This window comes from Calidris pugnax, unplaced genomic scaffold, assembly GCF_001431845.1.
Source record: "Calidris pugnax isolate Ruff unplaced genomic scaffold, ASM143184v1 scaffold125, whole genome shotgun sequence".
NCBI classification, from domain to species: domain Eukaryota; kingdom Metazoa; phylum Chordata; class Aves; order Charadriiformes; family Scolopacidae; genus Calidris; species Calidris pugnax.
Window position 1 is genome coordinate 4,361,528 of NW_015090906.1, and position 15,739 is coordinate 4,377,266.

The 15,739-nt window shown below is 43.2% G+C and overlaps 1 protein-coding gene across 1 annotated transcript in view; it reads left to right on the forward strand.

The window, feature by feature from the left end:
* The window catches only part of PRKCQ (protein kinase C, theta), a 66,511-nt gene that overhangs the window by 12,543 nt on the left and 38,229 nt on the right, over positions 1-15,739 (forward strand). Inside the window, exons 2-4 of the mRNA XM_014949155.1 lie at positions 6,679-7,081; positions 8,123-8,248; positions 14,552-14,751. Coding sequence (XP_014804641.1) covers positions 8,131-8,248; positions 14,552-14,751 — 318 coding nt within the window. The 5' untranslated portion in view covers positions 6,679-7,081; positions 8,123-8,130. The remainder of the gene's footprint in view (positions 1-6,678; positions 7,082-8,122; positions 8,249-14,551; positions 14,752-15,739) is intronic.

The following is a 15,739-nucleotide window of genomic DNA, read 5'->3' on the forward strand; positions in this document are numbered from 1 at the left end:
TTTTTTTTTTTTTTAAGGGAGAGAAAGTAAGAAATAGATGCAGATGCTGGCACTGGCAGGAAGTTCAGTGCCTCAACAACCACCCTGATACAAGGTGGTGAAGTATTTGAGGCACACCAGGAAGTTCAGTGCCTCAATGACCACCTTGATACAAGGTGGTGAAGTATTTGAGGCACATGTGCCTCAAATTTAAAAAACAAAAAAACAAAACACCACCAAAACAAAAATATATAGCAAGAAGTTTTGAACCAGTGCCACAATCTTACAGAAATACAGGAACTGCTGGGCTAATGAACAAGAGGCCAAAGGAAAGGAGATACTGCAGCTACATCTCAGTTCAAGATGTTTTTATTTCCCTCGTTACACTGAAAAGCTCTTTGAAAACACTTTCTGTGCAGCATTTGTAAAGCTGGGCGCTGTTGCTTCAAGTTTGTCCACTCTTTGTTAGAAGGCAACTAGAACCTCAAAAGAGAAGTCAGTATTAAAAATTGTAAGCAAATACAATGGGGATAATTATCCTGAAAACATTTATTTTGAGTTTGTGTGGCCCAAGTGTTGCAAAAATGGAGTGATACAGGAAATTAAATTAACCAGAAGCTTTCTAGGAAAATAAGAAAGAAAAAAAAAATGAGTTGCTTTTAATAATCTGAACTCAAAGGGGCAAAAAGTGAACAAAGGAGAAAGGAGTTACAAAGGAGAGCAAACTAAATAGCTTAGAGTGCATGTTTCAGGTGAGACAGGTGAACCTGCAAGTTGCTTTGTTTCAGGACCAGACATGACAAATGTTCATTAAACGTGAGGAAAAAAAAAGGTCTTGGCTTTGCTTCAGGAAAAAGACCTGGAGGGGTTTATTTCCAGGAGAGTTTTGGTGGGTCTGCTCTGCTTCTCTTTCCAGTTTGCAGAAATAACAAAGGTTTTAACTTGGAAAAAATCTTGCCTCTCCAGAGGGAGATAAATCCACATCGTCTACTGGAAAGCAAAAGATATATCTGAAAGGTTCTCCTTTTGATGGGAGACTTTGGCTCCTTCTAAATTAAGCTAATTAAGAAGTGCCGAGGAGCATTCCTGATCACTAGACCCTCTCTCCGTTTCTAGAGCAACTTTCAGAGCAGATGGCCCTGAGCCAACAGGACGTGTGGGGTCCCCACCCAGCTGTATTTCACTGTCTTTTCAGGCTATCATGACTGTTAGACATGAATGCATCTGCTACGAGACCAAACCATACAATCTGGATCCTTTTCACTGGACATCAGAACATCATTCATAGAACTTACCCAATTGTGGGCATCTTTGGGGTAGACATAATCAGTGGGGAAATAGGAATTCCAGGATGGGATTGGCCTAACCTATTTTAAATGTCTTCATTGGATGGGGTGGTGCACCCCTACAGGTACTTATATCTCTTTATTCTGTATGATAGGAGCTGGAGTGATAGCTCATATGTGAGATGCAGTTGTCTGCATATATTCATGTGAATCCACCCTTAATCTCTTCACTGACAGCGAGATCACGATTTCTCTAGTCTCTTTATCCCAACCAAAATGCATTTGCTGCACACCATCCCCCATGTGATCACTCCTGCTTAGTGCAGGCCCCCATGTCCTTGCTGGGTCAGTCAAGTTGGGGAATGGATGCAGCTGCAAACTTGCTTGTGAAGGAAAGAAAAGAAGGTTTGCTTTTTGAGAACTCTGTTCCCATTTCATATACAGACTCTGGACTCGTGGAAGAGGTTTGGAAACCTGTCGTCTGAGATGCGGTGGACAGCTGAACCATGTCTTTGGACATGGCCTGCATTTCAGTCAGCTTAAAGCAATTGTTATGCAGAGACCTAAAGATAGCAAAGAACAAATTCCCCATTTTCAAGACCCAGCTGTGCATGTATCTGCTGGAACGGTTGTAGGTCCCCTCCTAGAGTGTATGCAACGACCACTGGCATTCCCAGCAGCAATTTTCTGCAATTTCCCCAGTGGGATGGATACCAACCCTTTCACAGCTGTAAATCTGGGTGGGAAGGAGGATACCAACCCTTTCACAGCTGTAAATCTGTTCACCTGTGTTAACTCCACTGTAGCTAAATCACGTATAAGTTTTGAAAGTAGACCTGAGACTCCAGTCTTGCCTTGTGCACAACAAATGCAACGGGAAGAAACCACGTGACCTCAGCAGTGTCCAAACAGCTGTGTTTGTAGGCTATATATAAGAGACCAGGTCCTGTTACTGGTACACGTGACTTGCTCTAAACACAGCACCACAAGATGTCCCAGAGACTTTTCACAGAATCACAGAATCATCATGGTTAATGTCTCAGAGACTTTTCAAAGAATCACAGAATCATCATGATTGGAAAGGACCTCTGAGATCACCGAGTCCAACCTTACACGCACAAAAAAACCCCCTACAATCCCGGCCACTAGAGCATGCCCTGAAGTGCCACATCTCCGTGTTTCTTAAATACCTTCAGGGATGGTGACTCCACCATCTCCCTGGGCAGGCTGTTCCAATGCCTGACCACTCTTTCAGTAAAGTAATTCTTCCTAATTTCCAATCCAAACCTCCCCTGCCTCAACTTTTAAAGAGAAATGTCCATTCCTGTGCCTGCCATTGGCCCCAGAAAAGTCTGCAAGCTTCATTTCCACATGGCAGAAGAAAGACTTTGCCTGGGTCCTGTGTGTCTGCAGGAAATGAGGAAGGGTTCGCGTGGAGAGCATCACCTATGCTTTGAAATTATGTCATTCCATGAAGTTTTGGTAGGCTCTTAGTCGCCTGGAGTCTGGTATTATATCAATCCCATCAGAGACTGCTGGTCTCTCTTCTTCTCACCCTCTCCCTCCACTGTCTTTGTGAGATTCTGTGAATGGGTTGGCTGACTATGGAGAGAGGGGAAATTAAATGCCTGTACAAACTCCCCTCCTCCCCTCCTTTTCCACCTCCTCCTCTGATCCACACCCTTGTAAAAGAAAAGTGTGAGGAATGTTGGATGGCACTCTAAGGGTTTCTGAACTTCCTCCTATGAGGAGGCTGGTTTGATCTCCACTGAATCATAGAATGGTTTAGGTTGGAAGTGACCTTAAAGATCATCTAGTTCCAATCCCCCTGCCATGGGTAGGGACACCTCCCACTACCAGGTTGCTCAAAGCCACATCCAACCTGGCCTTGAAATAATAGGCGGTACAGGCACCCAAAATGAAAATCACTCAAGGGAGCTATTTAGATCCCTGTTTCCTACTGTATGGTCTGTGGGATGTGAGCAGTAAGGGGACAGAGACAGGGACCCCAGCCATCGCTGTTGGCGTTCGCTGTCACTCTTGAAATCTACAGGAAGAGCCTGAGGTGTGTTGAGCTAGTCTCCACCAGCTATCTAAACAGATGTTTGCAGGGTCAGGACCTGCCTTTTTGGCTGGGAGATGCCTTTCAGGGGGTGAAGGAAAGTTCATACCCTTCAGCTATAACTCCTGGTTCCTCTCCCTCTTGGTGATGCTGATCCTCAGATTATGAACTCATTTTGCATGCACAGTTTTGCCTCAAAAAGGGGAGAGAGCTGGAAATATTCCCTCTGCCCTCTAGAAAATGAAAAGTTTGGTGACATTAAGAAAGCAGCATCTCAAATCGAGAAATACTTCCCCTCCCCTCTCAAGTTGGCCCTCATTCAGTCAGTTGCCATCGTGCATGCATCTATTTTCATTCAGCGAAAGACAAAAGCATAAATCCCAGTGAAGGCAGCTGTCCTCAACCCAGTTCTTCCACTGACTAGGAGCAGGAGCTCATGTCTTCCTCTCTCTTTAACCGCAATTGATTAAGGATATTAAGGAGTTTATTACTTCCTAATGTAACCTGGGAATGATTTCCCTATGTTGCATTATTCTCCGGAGTGGGCAAAGCTCCCCTGTGCCTGCAAAGCCGGGTGCAGTGTTGCTGAACCCCAATTACACTGTATTCGGTGCTTTACTGGAGAAGAGGATGCAGGTGGCCCTTTAATAGGAAGATGCATTTCATCCTTAGTTTTCAGATACTTTACAGTATCCTTTCCACTGGGAAATTAAGCAGACATTCTCCGTATCCAATGCAGCTGCTTCTAGTGTTAAATTAAACTGCTGCTATTACAGTGAGCGTTGCTGGAGCCGAGTTGTGCTGTTCGTTAATTGTTTATAGCTGTGGATGCGAGCCAAGTAGCAGTCCTGTAGTGGCAAATGCTGGAGATAGGACCTGGAAAACAGATGTTTGGGCCAGAGCCAAGGTGTTTTCAGGAAAGATGGTGAGAGAGAAGCAGGAAACCAGTTATCGGTCTGATTTATTGGACAGGGTGAAGAAATTCACCCCTGGGCAGGGTGCTCACATGAGGCTGGTAAGACAGTAAACTCTCTATAGCTGGCTTTCAGACAGTCTTTGCAAGGCTTATATGGGCAGCTGTTGATTTGCTAGTGCTTAACAGTAGATGTGCCAAACCTACGTGCTTTGCAGCTGGGTAGAAAATTCTCTCCTGTTTGCTGGTGGCTGCAGAACATCTCACGCAATGGTTTATGTGAAGTCCCAGTGTTAGTCTTTTCCATCTGATACAATGCAAGGGGTTTTTTTGAAATGTAGTGGCTCGAGGAATCTGATCAAAACCAGATCTCTACAGGGGAGGTGCTTTGCGTGAACAGATATCCCCAGACATTCCCCTTTTCTCTCAAAGGAGAGAAACAGTTTCATCACATGCTAACGGAGGCGTCTAAAATGTGTCCAGCTCAAGATCTGAGGGTGCCAGTTTCTCTCTGTCCATCTCTCAGGAGCCCAGATAACTGCCTCACATGGAGACACAGATGCTGTAGACATCTAAGATTAGGTGAGATCTGTCCCACCCATGTTTGCACAGAATCACACGCTGATTGAGCTTGGAAGGGATGTCTGGATGTCATCTGGTCCAACCCTCCTGCTCAAACAGGGACACATAGAGCCAGCCCAGGACTATGTGGCTTTTGAATATCTCCAAGGATGGAGACGCCACAACCTCGCTGGGAAACCTGTTCATGAAGTGCTTGATTGCACAGAGCCAAAATGAAGCCTCACTCTGGAGGCAAGTGAGGGAGTGTCCAGCATTTAAGACAAAGAAAAGTTTTAAATGTCACTGTTTAGGGAGTAGACCCACAGATCTGAACAGGTACCTTGTTGCACATCCAACCAGTGATTTTTGGAGCAGTGGTGTGAGTATTTAGCAGGACAAGATGCTTCACAATTTTAATGATGTTGTTACTACATTGATTTCATTGAAATGCAATGAATGCCAGGCTCAAATTTTTAGCCCTAATTTTGTTTCTTTAGTTCTTAGGTGCCCAACATGTTGACTAATAATTCCTATTAGCACCCTGAGTTTTTAGAAGTGATTTTTGAAAGTCCTGGTAAGGGACTGCTTAAGGGAAGAGGTCTCTCTGTTCTTCCTCCTGCTCCTGTCCATGGAACAATAGGTTCTTAAAGCCAAGGGTGTGGGAACTGGGGATTTGGAAGAGGATGCATGATCTTCTCTTGCCCAGCAGTCACCAGAAGTATTAGTGGAGTATGGTAGAGGCAGAGAGAATACATCTCCAATCACACACAGAGGCATGATACAGATGCTTTGACTGCTGGCCTTAGGCTTTGGTTCTTGTTAGCTTTCCACACTGGTGCTACATTGCACAAACAGAACATGAAACTACTTGGATTTCCGTTTCTGCTGCCAGAGGCCCTTTGATTTGTTTTTCATTTTGCCTTTAGACTGAGTACACTTCTTATTTTTGAAACAAAGGAAATGGCTAAACAGTTGCATCAAACAGAGGGGGGGAAATATATATACATATATTTCTTCCTGTTAAAGAGGTTTTTTCCCTCCTTAATTTGATCATATTTCTCTGCTTCTGTCAGTCCAGGCAGAAATTTTAGCCTTTTTGTGCCAAGGACCACTCATAAACTATTCACTGTACTATTGTGCAGTGCCACAAATGACTCTCCTTACAGAAGTGCCTGTGCTGGAATATCTAAATGCAAGTGGCTTTCCAGAAGCAAGTTCATCAGGCACTTGGCTAATGTATTTCTGAAACACCCTCCAGAGAGGTGCTGCTCTCATTCAGAGGAGAACAGGATTGTCCTAATCTCCTACATCCATGTGCTTTGCCTTTCCCAGTAGCTTCTGGAGAATTGCAAAAGTACTGATGTTTTCCCACTTGAGGGCAATGCCAAATGCAGAGGTCCTTGGACAGTCTTCAGAGGAGGTCTGATACCTGCTGGTGGCCCGTGATCTTTACATTCCCAGGGATATACACACAGTAGATGTGAATTGCAGTGGTTTTTTTCTCTCTTTCTGTCGTATCCTGTCCTCCTCATAAGATTTTCTTCTCTTTGAAGTACTGTATCCAAGAGGATTTAGGAGTCTTTGCAATTTTCCTGAAAACTCAGACCAGTGGTTAGCTACTCAAATGGGAAGGGGAGTCTTCCTATGCTGTCCATTGTATAGATTGGCCTTAATTAGGCTAAGAAACTTAGGGGAATCTTCTGGGAAGCTTCCGCTGACAAAGAATAGTTGCCATTGGCTGGATGGACCATCTGTTTGCCAAAGTGTCAGAAAATGTCACAGTGTGAATGCTCAGTACTTGTAAATATTGGTCTAGAATATTTGGTGTTTCAGCCTCCATGATAACTGTAGCTATTTCTCTTCATTTTATTAAACAGGAAGAAGGAGAAGATCTCACCATATCCAGGACACAAGCCAAACAACCACCTACTGAGACCTGGCCACGCACTAACAAAAAGTTGTTCTGACTTCTACGGTCGCCCCAGATTTTGGCACAGGAGGCTGATGGAAACTCTTCACTCCACACTGCTGGGCAGGAGAGGAGACACTCGAGCAAGGAGCTACGTCTTGGTTTCTCAAGTTTCCCTCTCTCCTTGATGGTCTTGCCTTCTGTCTCCTTGAACAGAGAGACCAAATTTTAAAGTCAACCCAGCCAGACAGGCAGTTATCCTCATTATTTCAGCTGAGAAAGTCCTTTTGATGTTGTCCACAACTGTGATGAAAAAAGAAGCCCCTCCATCAAGAGACTGAACTTGTCTATCAGGAAAATACCATTTACAGGTAAGATAATGCAATTCCCAGCAATGAATCTGGATCTTCTTCTGTGTGAGGCTAGAGAAGCTGCCCTTGGGATAAAGCATTTTATTTGTAAAAAGGAGAAGAGACTTGGGCTGCATCCCACACCACAAGTCATTCAAATTTTTGCCATTTTAGTTCAACAATATATTATTGTTGATATACTTGACAGGTACCAGCTGGTGATAGGACTCATGTCTTTTAACTTCAGTGGTCCAAGATGTAGACATCTGCAGCTGAATTCAAAGTGCCTCTTCCTGCCTGTTGTCTAAAGGGGGAGCCAGGAATGACAAGCTCAGAAGTTGACACAGAAGTTGTGTGGTAAATCCCAGTCCTTGGGCCCAGATGGCACAATGATGGGCACCACCTATAGCAGTTAATAATTTCTAGTTTCACTAAGTCTTCCCTCTGGAAGCTGTGAAAGAGCCTACAGAGAAGACCAACCCAAAGGCTTTGTTGTGTTTCCTGGCATCTTGATTTTATATGTTTCTATTTTCAGCTGCTTAAAATTATCGCAGTTGAATGCCCGAGATCATTTCCATGCTGTATATAAATAGTGCGCAGTTATTTCACAGTTTCATGTTCAGCTTGCAGGCTTCCAGCAGCCTTATATTCCCGAGAACCATTCTATTCTCACAGCATTCGGGTTCTCGAAACGCCTGACTCAACATAAATTACAACAGAGGTTATCCCAGCCAAGAAAGTCCCCATTTTGGCTTCTGTGTATTGTCATTCTCGTTCCTGACGGCTGGGGTCCAGTTACTCATAGTCAAAGCTGTTGTTGTTGGGGTCTTTCCAGCCCTGCGATGAGTTCAACTGCGTGGTTGAGTTACGCTACCTTACGCACGTTAAGAGGCACTGGGTCAGTTTGTCATCTTGCTGGACAGTGGAGGAAGCCAGAGAGTCTCCAGTTGGATGGATAACTAACGGCCGGCGTACCCCTGTCTGACGGAGATAAGAGGCTGGTTAAAACCAGGGGAATTTTTAGACTCTTCCCAAATATCGCCTGTCTTTTGTTTGACGCAGGACTTGTCATGTCTCCTTTTCTGCGTATTGGTTTGTCCAACTATGACAGTGGCCCTTACCTGCCATCCCAGGGGGAGGTGATTAACCCTTACTGCGCGGTGATGGTTAAAGAAGCCGTGGAGTCAGGTAAGTGGGGAGGTGTTCAATACACGTGTGAGCTTTCGTAAGACTTGTGTGTGCCTTACTATGTCATTTCTGGTGTGTTTTTTGTGTCTCAGCACAGTGCAAGTTTGGGTTTGGCATGGTCTGCACGACAACCTGATTTTCAGATAATGCCCAACAAATCTATGTCTTCAATTTGAGGTTATTACCAGCTGAATTACAGGTCCCAGCATGTGATAGGGCAGATGATCTGAGCTGTATTCGGTTTCACTTTTCTATGAGCAGTTGTTATTTTGTCAGTGGGGCTCCAGTCAGATGAAATCCGGGTGTCCTAGAAATATCCTGGGAGGGCTGTCTTTGTTTATCACTTTTTTTTTTGGAGGAACCGACCGGCCCAGGAAATTCCACTGTTTTAAAAAAAAAAAAAACAACTCTCAAACAGCCCCAGTCTTTGCAGAGAGACAATTAATTTCTCTGTGTAATTGCTGTACTATGTAAATTGTTTGAAAGCGAAACCTCCTGCTTAGCTCTTTTCTGTGTCTGGATATATGGATTATTGCACACTTTTTCTGATTGAGCAACCTTGATGCGTCCTCATTGGGAAAACATTTCTTATATGTTTTATGCGTGAAAATAGTCCCGGTGAGAGGATGCTTTTCAAGAATCATGAAGATCAAGACCTTCAGTGGTAGGGAATTCCTCATATTGGATGTTATTTATCTTAAATCTTTGATAAATTCCTCACTTGACTGCTGTGATTCTTTTAAAAATTAATTCAACTCAAAAATCCCTTTTTATACCTTGAGAAAGTCCGTTACTCTAACCTCTAGAGAATGTTAAAGTAGTTTAAAACCCCTGAATTTTAGAATTTTAAAACAATTAATTACTTCATTTTTTGTCTGCCTATTTATTTGTTTCTTTTTTAAAAACGAGTCAGCATTTATCACATTGAACTTTGTCTTGGCTTAAATTATACTTTAAAAGATTCTGGAAGATGTGGTGACTGGTAAATTCAAAAGGAAAGAAAATACATGGAAAGATATCCCTAAGAAGTTAAAACAATTAATTACTTCACTTTTTGTTTGCCTATTTATTTGTTACTTTTTAAAAAAAAGAGTCAGAATTTATCTTGGCTTAAATTATACTTTAAAAGATTCTGGAAGATGTGGTGACTGGTAAATTCAAAAGGAAAGAAAATACTACGTGAAAAGATATCCCTAAGATCTCAATTTTTACTGCAAATATGTCCTATTTCAGGTCTGTGCAGGCTTCAATGAGGCCTTTCAAAGCCATAACTCGAATTGAAGTCTCTTGTCAGTTCAAAAGTGAATAAAATCCATTTGGTCACCACAGACTTATATTTATTTGTCTTACACAGAGCTGAAAGCGTTTTCTGGCATCTTACAAAGAAAAATGTACTAATTAAGGGATATATTTTTTTGTGCTCCTGAGAGTCAATAATAATAATAATAATAATAATAATAATAATACCTCTACCAACACGAAATAAAAAAAATGTGCTTGAGGGAACTTTTTTCCATTAGTGGGATTGAATATAGGAAAACTGACATACTTCTACTGGAAGATTTCTATTCCCTGGGGTGTAATTGCACTCATCCAGCCGTTTCTCAAAGCATGGTGGGGCAGCCAGAGGGACTCCTCATCATGTCATTGATAGGAGCAGGAAACTCCCGAGACTGATTCATCATGTACTAATTAAGGGATATGTTTTTTTGTGCTCCCGAGAGTCAATAATAATAATAATAATAATAATAATAATAATACCTCTACCAACACAAAATAAAAAAAATGTGCTTGAGGGAACTTTTTTCCATTAGTGGGATTGAATATAGGAAAACTGACATACTTCTACTGGAAGATTTCTATTCCCTGGGGTGTAATTGCACTCATCCAGCCGTTTCTCAAAGCATGGTGGGGCAGCCAGAGGGACTCCTCATCATGTCAGTGATAGGAGCAGGAAACTCCCGAGACTGATTCATCTCAGATTCCCTTCTTAGGGTAGGTTGAACCACTCTTGGGAGCTGTTAATCTGCTGATGATAGGGGGTGTCTAAATGTGTAGATGGCTAACCTTAACTTAGGGTGACTAAGCCAAAGTGAGGCCATGGTGGAATCCATCTCCCCTATGTTCTGCAAGCCTAGTGATATCTGAGCAAGTCAGCTACCCTTGCGTTACACCCCAGAGGAACAAACAGGGTTTTTTGTAGTGGAATTCATCTCATTTTGAGGAAGACATCCATAATGGGTCTGATGAATCACACTGTAGAGAAGCCCAGGGCTCTCCGCTAACTCCGAGGGCAGCTTAGACAGTCCACTCATAGCCACACGTCTGACGTTCAGTGAGATAATCCCAACTCTAAATGCCAGAAATGCTCTCAACATGATGGTCCTGAGGAGCTATCATGCTCAAGCACACTCAGAGGAGTCAAAAGGCAATGAAGGTGTCGGAACATAGGACGAGGGGTAATGGCTTCAAACTGAAAAGAGGGGAGATTGAGATGAGATCTCAGGAAGAAATTCTTTCCTGTGAGGGTGGTGAGACACTGGCACAGGTTGCCCAGAGAAACTGTGGATGCCCCATCCCTGGAAGTGTTCAAGGCCAGGCTGGATGGGTTTGAGCAACCTGGTATAGTGCAAAGAGGTTGGAATTAGATGATCTTTAAGGTCCGTTCTAACCTAAACCATTCTATGACAAACATTAGCTGAGTATATTTGAAATAGCTGCTTCCCTGCTTTGAGATTTTTTTGATCATGGTTTGCTCTCCAGCTCCCTGGTTTCACAAAGCACTTGCTACTCAATGGTAATGGGATTAAAAAAAGAAATTATGTTGGTGTCCTGATATGCAAATTTTGGTTAAAGTGCATGGCCAAGGAGCAGGAGTGAATCACCTGCAAAGCTGGTAAGGGATGGAAACAATCCTGACTCCCAGCCTTGTTCTCTGACACGTGGCCATTAAGATTCCTTCAGGGCAAACGATTGCTATATGGTGGTGACTGCAGAATGCAGGGCAGGACGTGCCTAAACCCAGAGCTGAATCCAGGATAGATCCAGTCCCAATTTCCTTCAGGCTTTGTGCTGGAACCAGTTTGGTGGATGACTCTGCTCCAACTTTTTCAGTGTCCTATTATGGGTTGGACATATACCATATTTAGCACTAGCAAAGTGAAGTGTGTGTGTGGGGGGGGTTGTTTGTTGGTGCTTTTTTTTTTGGCAAACAGAGCTGCGGTAGATGATAAATGTGTTTAGTTCCCAAAAAAAGAGAGTTTGTCTCTGACTTCGGGTTCATGCCAAAGGCTGTCCCTTGTTGGCCAGCCGTGACAAATAAGTCATTGGGACAGAGGTCCCCAGGGGTCTGGGAGTAATGCACATCATCCATGGACACAGAGGTGTCACAGCAGGGCCACCCTAAAGAATTTCAGAAGCTCAGGAAAGATCTTGGGCAGCCTTGTTGTATTTTCCGTTTACTTATTTTGTGAGAGGGACCCTGGTATTTGATGATATAATCTTTAAAAAATAATAATAAAAAAAAAAACAAACCACACCTTCGTACAGGTAGAAGTGTCATAGCAATTTATTACTGGTGACAAAACATTTCAGAGTTCATAGGCACCCCTGAGGTATAAAAAAAATCTGCCCTTTAAAAAAAGCTTCTGCCATCACAACCCACCTGGCCCGGTGCCATTTCACCACCTGTCTTGGTGACATTTGCTTCGTGAAAGATCCTGCTCCGCGTTTGAACTCAGCCAGCCACCAGGAGAAGTGCTCCCAGCTACAGTGGAAGCTGCTGCCCGGGAAAAGACAGATGCTATTTTATTTTTCAGGAACCCAGGGTTAGATTAATCCCTGGCGGAATTCCACAGACGTCAGCGGGGATGCGCTGGGGGTGACTGTCTGATCCTGTATATTGGCCAGTTCGTTCACATTCCAGGGTTTGTTTATTTAAGCCGTTATGTTTTGGAGCGCGACACAATCCAAAACACTTGTTTTGCAAGTGCTGTGTTTCACATCTGTGGAGTTTCACAGATGGAGCAAAGAAATAACAGTCCTTACTGAGATTTCTGCTCTCTGAGATGCTGGGAAGTTTATGTCTAATTATAATGTCTGCTTTTGTTGAAAGAGCACTTTGAATATATATTTGCAAGCTTTATGGGAATGAATTAAGCCTGCAAACAATGAGCTCAGTATATGATTGCCTAAATCCCTGTATGTGAAAAGTGAGTCCCACTTAACTGATAGACAGATTCGCCTTAGTTTGAGGTGCTCTGAACTTTGGGGAAACTGAATTTGAACCTAGGATTTGGTTGTACAACCCCTTGTCATACAGGGTGAGAAGTGATTTTACAGGAATGATCTCTGATCAGTTAGAATCATAGAATCATAGAATTCTCTGGGTTGGAAGGGACCTTTAAGATCATCGAGTCCAACCATCAACCTAACTCTGATAAAAACCATTACTAGACTGTGTCACTAAGCTCTATGTCAACCTGTCTTTTGAACACCTCCAGGGATGGTGCCTCAACCACTTCCCTGGGCAGCCCATTCCAAGGCTTAATAACCCTTTCAGTATAAAAACTTTTCCTGATATCCAATCTGAACCTCCCCTGGTGCAACTTCAGGCCATTTCCTCTTGTCCTATCGCCTGTGACATAGTTCTGTGATGCAGACCAGCAGTGATGGTCAGAGGGGACCAGAGCTCAAATAAATTTTATGTGATTGACCCAAGTGCGAAACTGCTTCCCAAGAGCCAGGTGTTGGCTCGTGGAGTGAGATTTCAACACATCAGTATTGGTTGCAGGATCCTGCATGCCACTCCTCAGGAAGCTACTTTCTCAACCTAAATTTATCCAGTGAGTATAGTTTACATCAGTGGCTCTGGTATTTTTTCTCCTTTCATAGGAAACTAGTGTACATAGAGATGAAAGGAGATTTTTGTTGTATCTCACAGCCCTGGTATTTGTTCTCTCCCCAATAAACATTCTCTCATTTCCTGAGATGAATATTACAAAATCAGGAATCACTGTTTCTTTTCTTCTCACCTGCCTGCAATAACTTTGGAGCTTGTTTACCAATTTTAATCCATCCTGGAGGTGTGGTAAAAGCCTCAGAAATCCCTGAGTTCCTGCTTGTGTAAATCAAAGCCGAGCAGAGGACAGAAACCTGAATTAGTCCTCCCATCTAGGGAAAGATTTTCTTCAGCATGTGTCACATTCCAGGCTATCGGCTGCATGGGCTTTTCCAGCTGGGTGGGATGAGGGAAAGGCTGGGATTATTGGAAATAAGAGCAGGGTCTTCAGGAGACAGGAGTCACAAGTCTGTGGCTCACACAACTGCTTTTTATTCTCTTATTACTCCAGCTTCAGCATTTGATGGTTTGAAAAGTTGCAGAGAGTAACCGTGAAATAGAATTTATCTTGAGTAGAGCAGCTAAACCCTTTACAGGGCTGTATGAAATAAAACGGGCTGTATGAAATAAGTAAAGCTGGATGTAACACGTTTTAGAGAGAACTAGCTGGAGATCACTCTCTGCAAGCTAATGGTAGGCCTCAGAGATACCCATTTTTTACCCATCACCACTTTAAGGTGTGTCTGATGTGGAGGAAGAGGAATTAATGCATGAGGAAGAAGTGCAGGAAAAGTTTTCTAGGTTGAAATCTCTGCATTGCTGTGGATGTGGTTGCAGGTCTGCAAGGCAGTTAATGTATAAACATCCCTGATTTAGCTGAGATGTAGCAACTGACTGGACATGTCCTTCAGCTGAACCTTCATCACAAAGTGCTCCCAGGTTTTGGGGGGACTGAAGTAAACCTGTTTCATTTTGCCTTTCCCTGGGACAGTTGATACGTGTAGCTGCTTATCTGGGATGAGATTCACCTGATTAGATATGAGTATCTGTGGTGTCAGAGTCTACATTTGAGATCTACTCAATAGAGTTAACGGAGTCAAGGGTGGAAATTATCTTCTCTAAGTCAGATGTCTGTACTTGGTCAAATGAACACACCCTAACTCCATATTTATATTGAATATATATCCTCTTCACTGTCTCTGAATGGAGCTAATGTTCAGACAGCTCAGGTATGGGCATATGCATTGTAGACACCTAAAGTTAAGTAAGATAAGTCCCATCCTAAGTTTCACTTCACATAGTAGCTTCCTAAGACACTCTTAACATGGTCCATTACACACCATGCCAGGAGAGAGACCTTAAAATGGGTAAATAACACAGATCTGTCTCAGGAACTGGAGAGCGGTGGCCATAGTGCAGATGAGAAGCAAGTCCAATCAACCCAAACCACTTCTTGTTGACAGAAAATGGCCAAGTGTACGTACAGAAGAAGCCCACCATGTACCCACCCTGGAACAGCACTTTCGATGCCCATATCAACAACGGCAGGGTCATGCACATCGTTGTCAAGGACAAAAGCGCCGAAATGGTTTCAGAGACCACGGTGGAACTCAAGGTGCTCGCGGAGAGGTGCAAAAAGAGCAATGGGAAGACAGAGATATGGGTGAGCATTGTTACCTCCTCTTGCAGGACATGATGGGGAGCTGCTGTGGGGTAGGAGAATGTCTTGTGTCCGTGCCAAGCTGTGACTGGAATCAGCAGGGCAGCAGGAATGGGCTTCCATCCAAAGAATAATGGTTTGAGTCTGCTTGGATATTACTTGAAGGAAAGACTTCCAACCAGAGTATGACACATTTATATTACCTGCTGCTGTTGTATTGAAACATATGCCCTCTGTTAGCAAGGATTCTGGTTCACATGCCCATGTATTAATCTTCACTTAGGAAACCCATTGGGAACAAATGGTAATATGAGTGGCTAAATGTGAATTATTTTATCTGCTCTGGAGAAACAGCTTTAACAATTTAATCTGATATCAAGTACCTGATGCACAGCTGCCTGACTTAAGAATTATGCCAGAGGAACTCCTTTAAAATCACTGGAGTTATAGTGGAGTAAATTTGAAGTAACAGCCTTCATAAGGATGCTAAATGTAAGGTTGTGTTCCCTGGTAGTCCAAGCAAGAAATTTCTTGGTAATAGTCTTTAACACGTAGTACTCTGTAGCCATGTCCTGAATAGCAATAAAATGGAAAGACATTTGGAAAGAAAATGATTTCCTGGAATTTCTTTTTTGTTTTATTTCTCATGCCAGTTCTCAGGCTAAGCTGCTTGGGTTAAGCAGAGGGTAGAAAAATCAAAGAGGCTTTGGTCACTTAACAGACCTAGGAACAAGATTTGGTAGAGATTTGCATATTTAACACACAACTGGGGAGGAATGGAGATACTTGAGGATGGAATTGAAAACCAAAAGGCTCTGCTCAGCATCACTCCAACCCCAGGCTTCAAAGCCATGGGAGGCAGCAGCCTGGTGAGAAGAAGAGGGGACACATAGGCTGGGCTGCTGCTTGCTTCCAGCAAGAATAACAGACCCAAAGTCAAATGGAGTTGGGAGATCCTGGTCCTGTTGTGTCCCAGCCTGATAGCATCTCC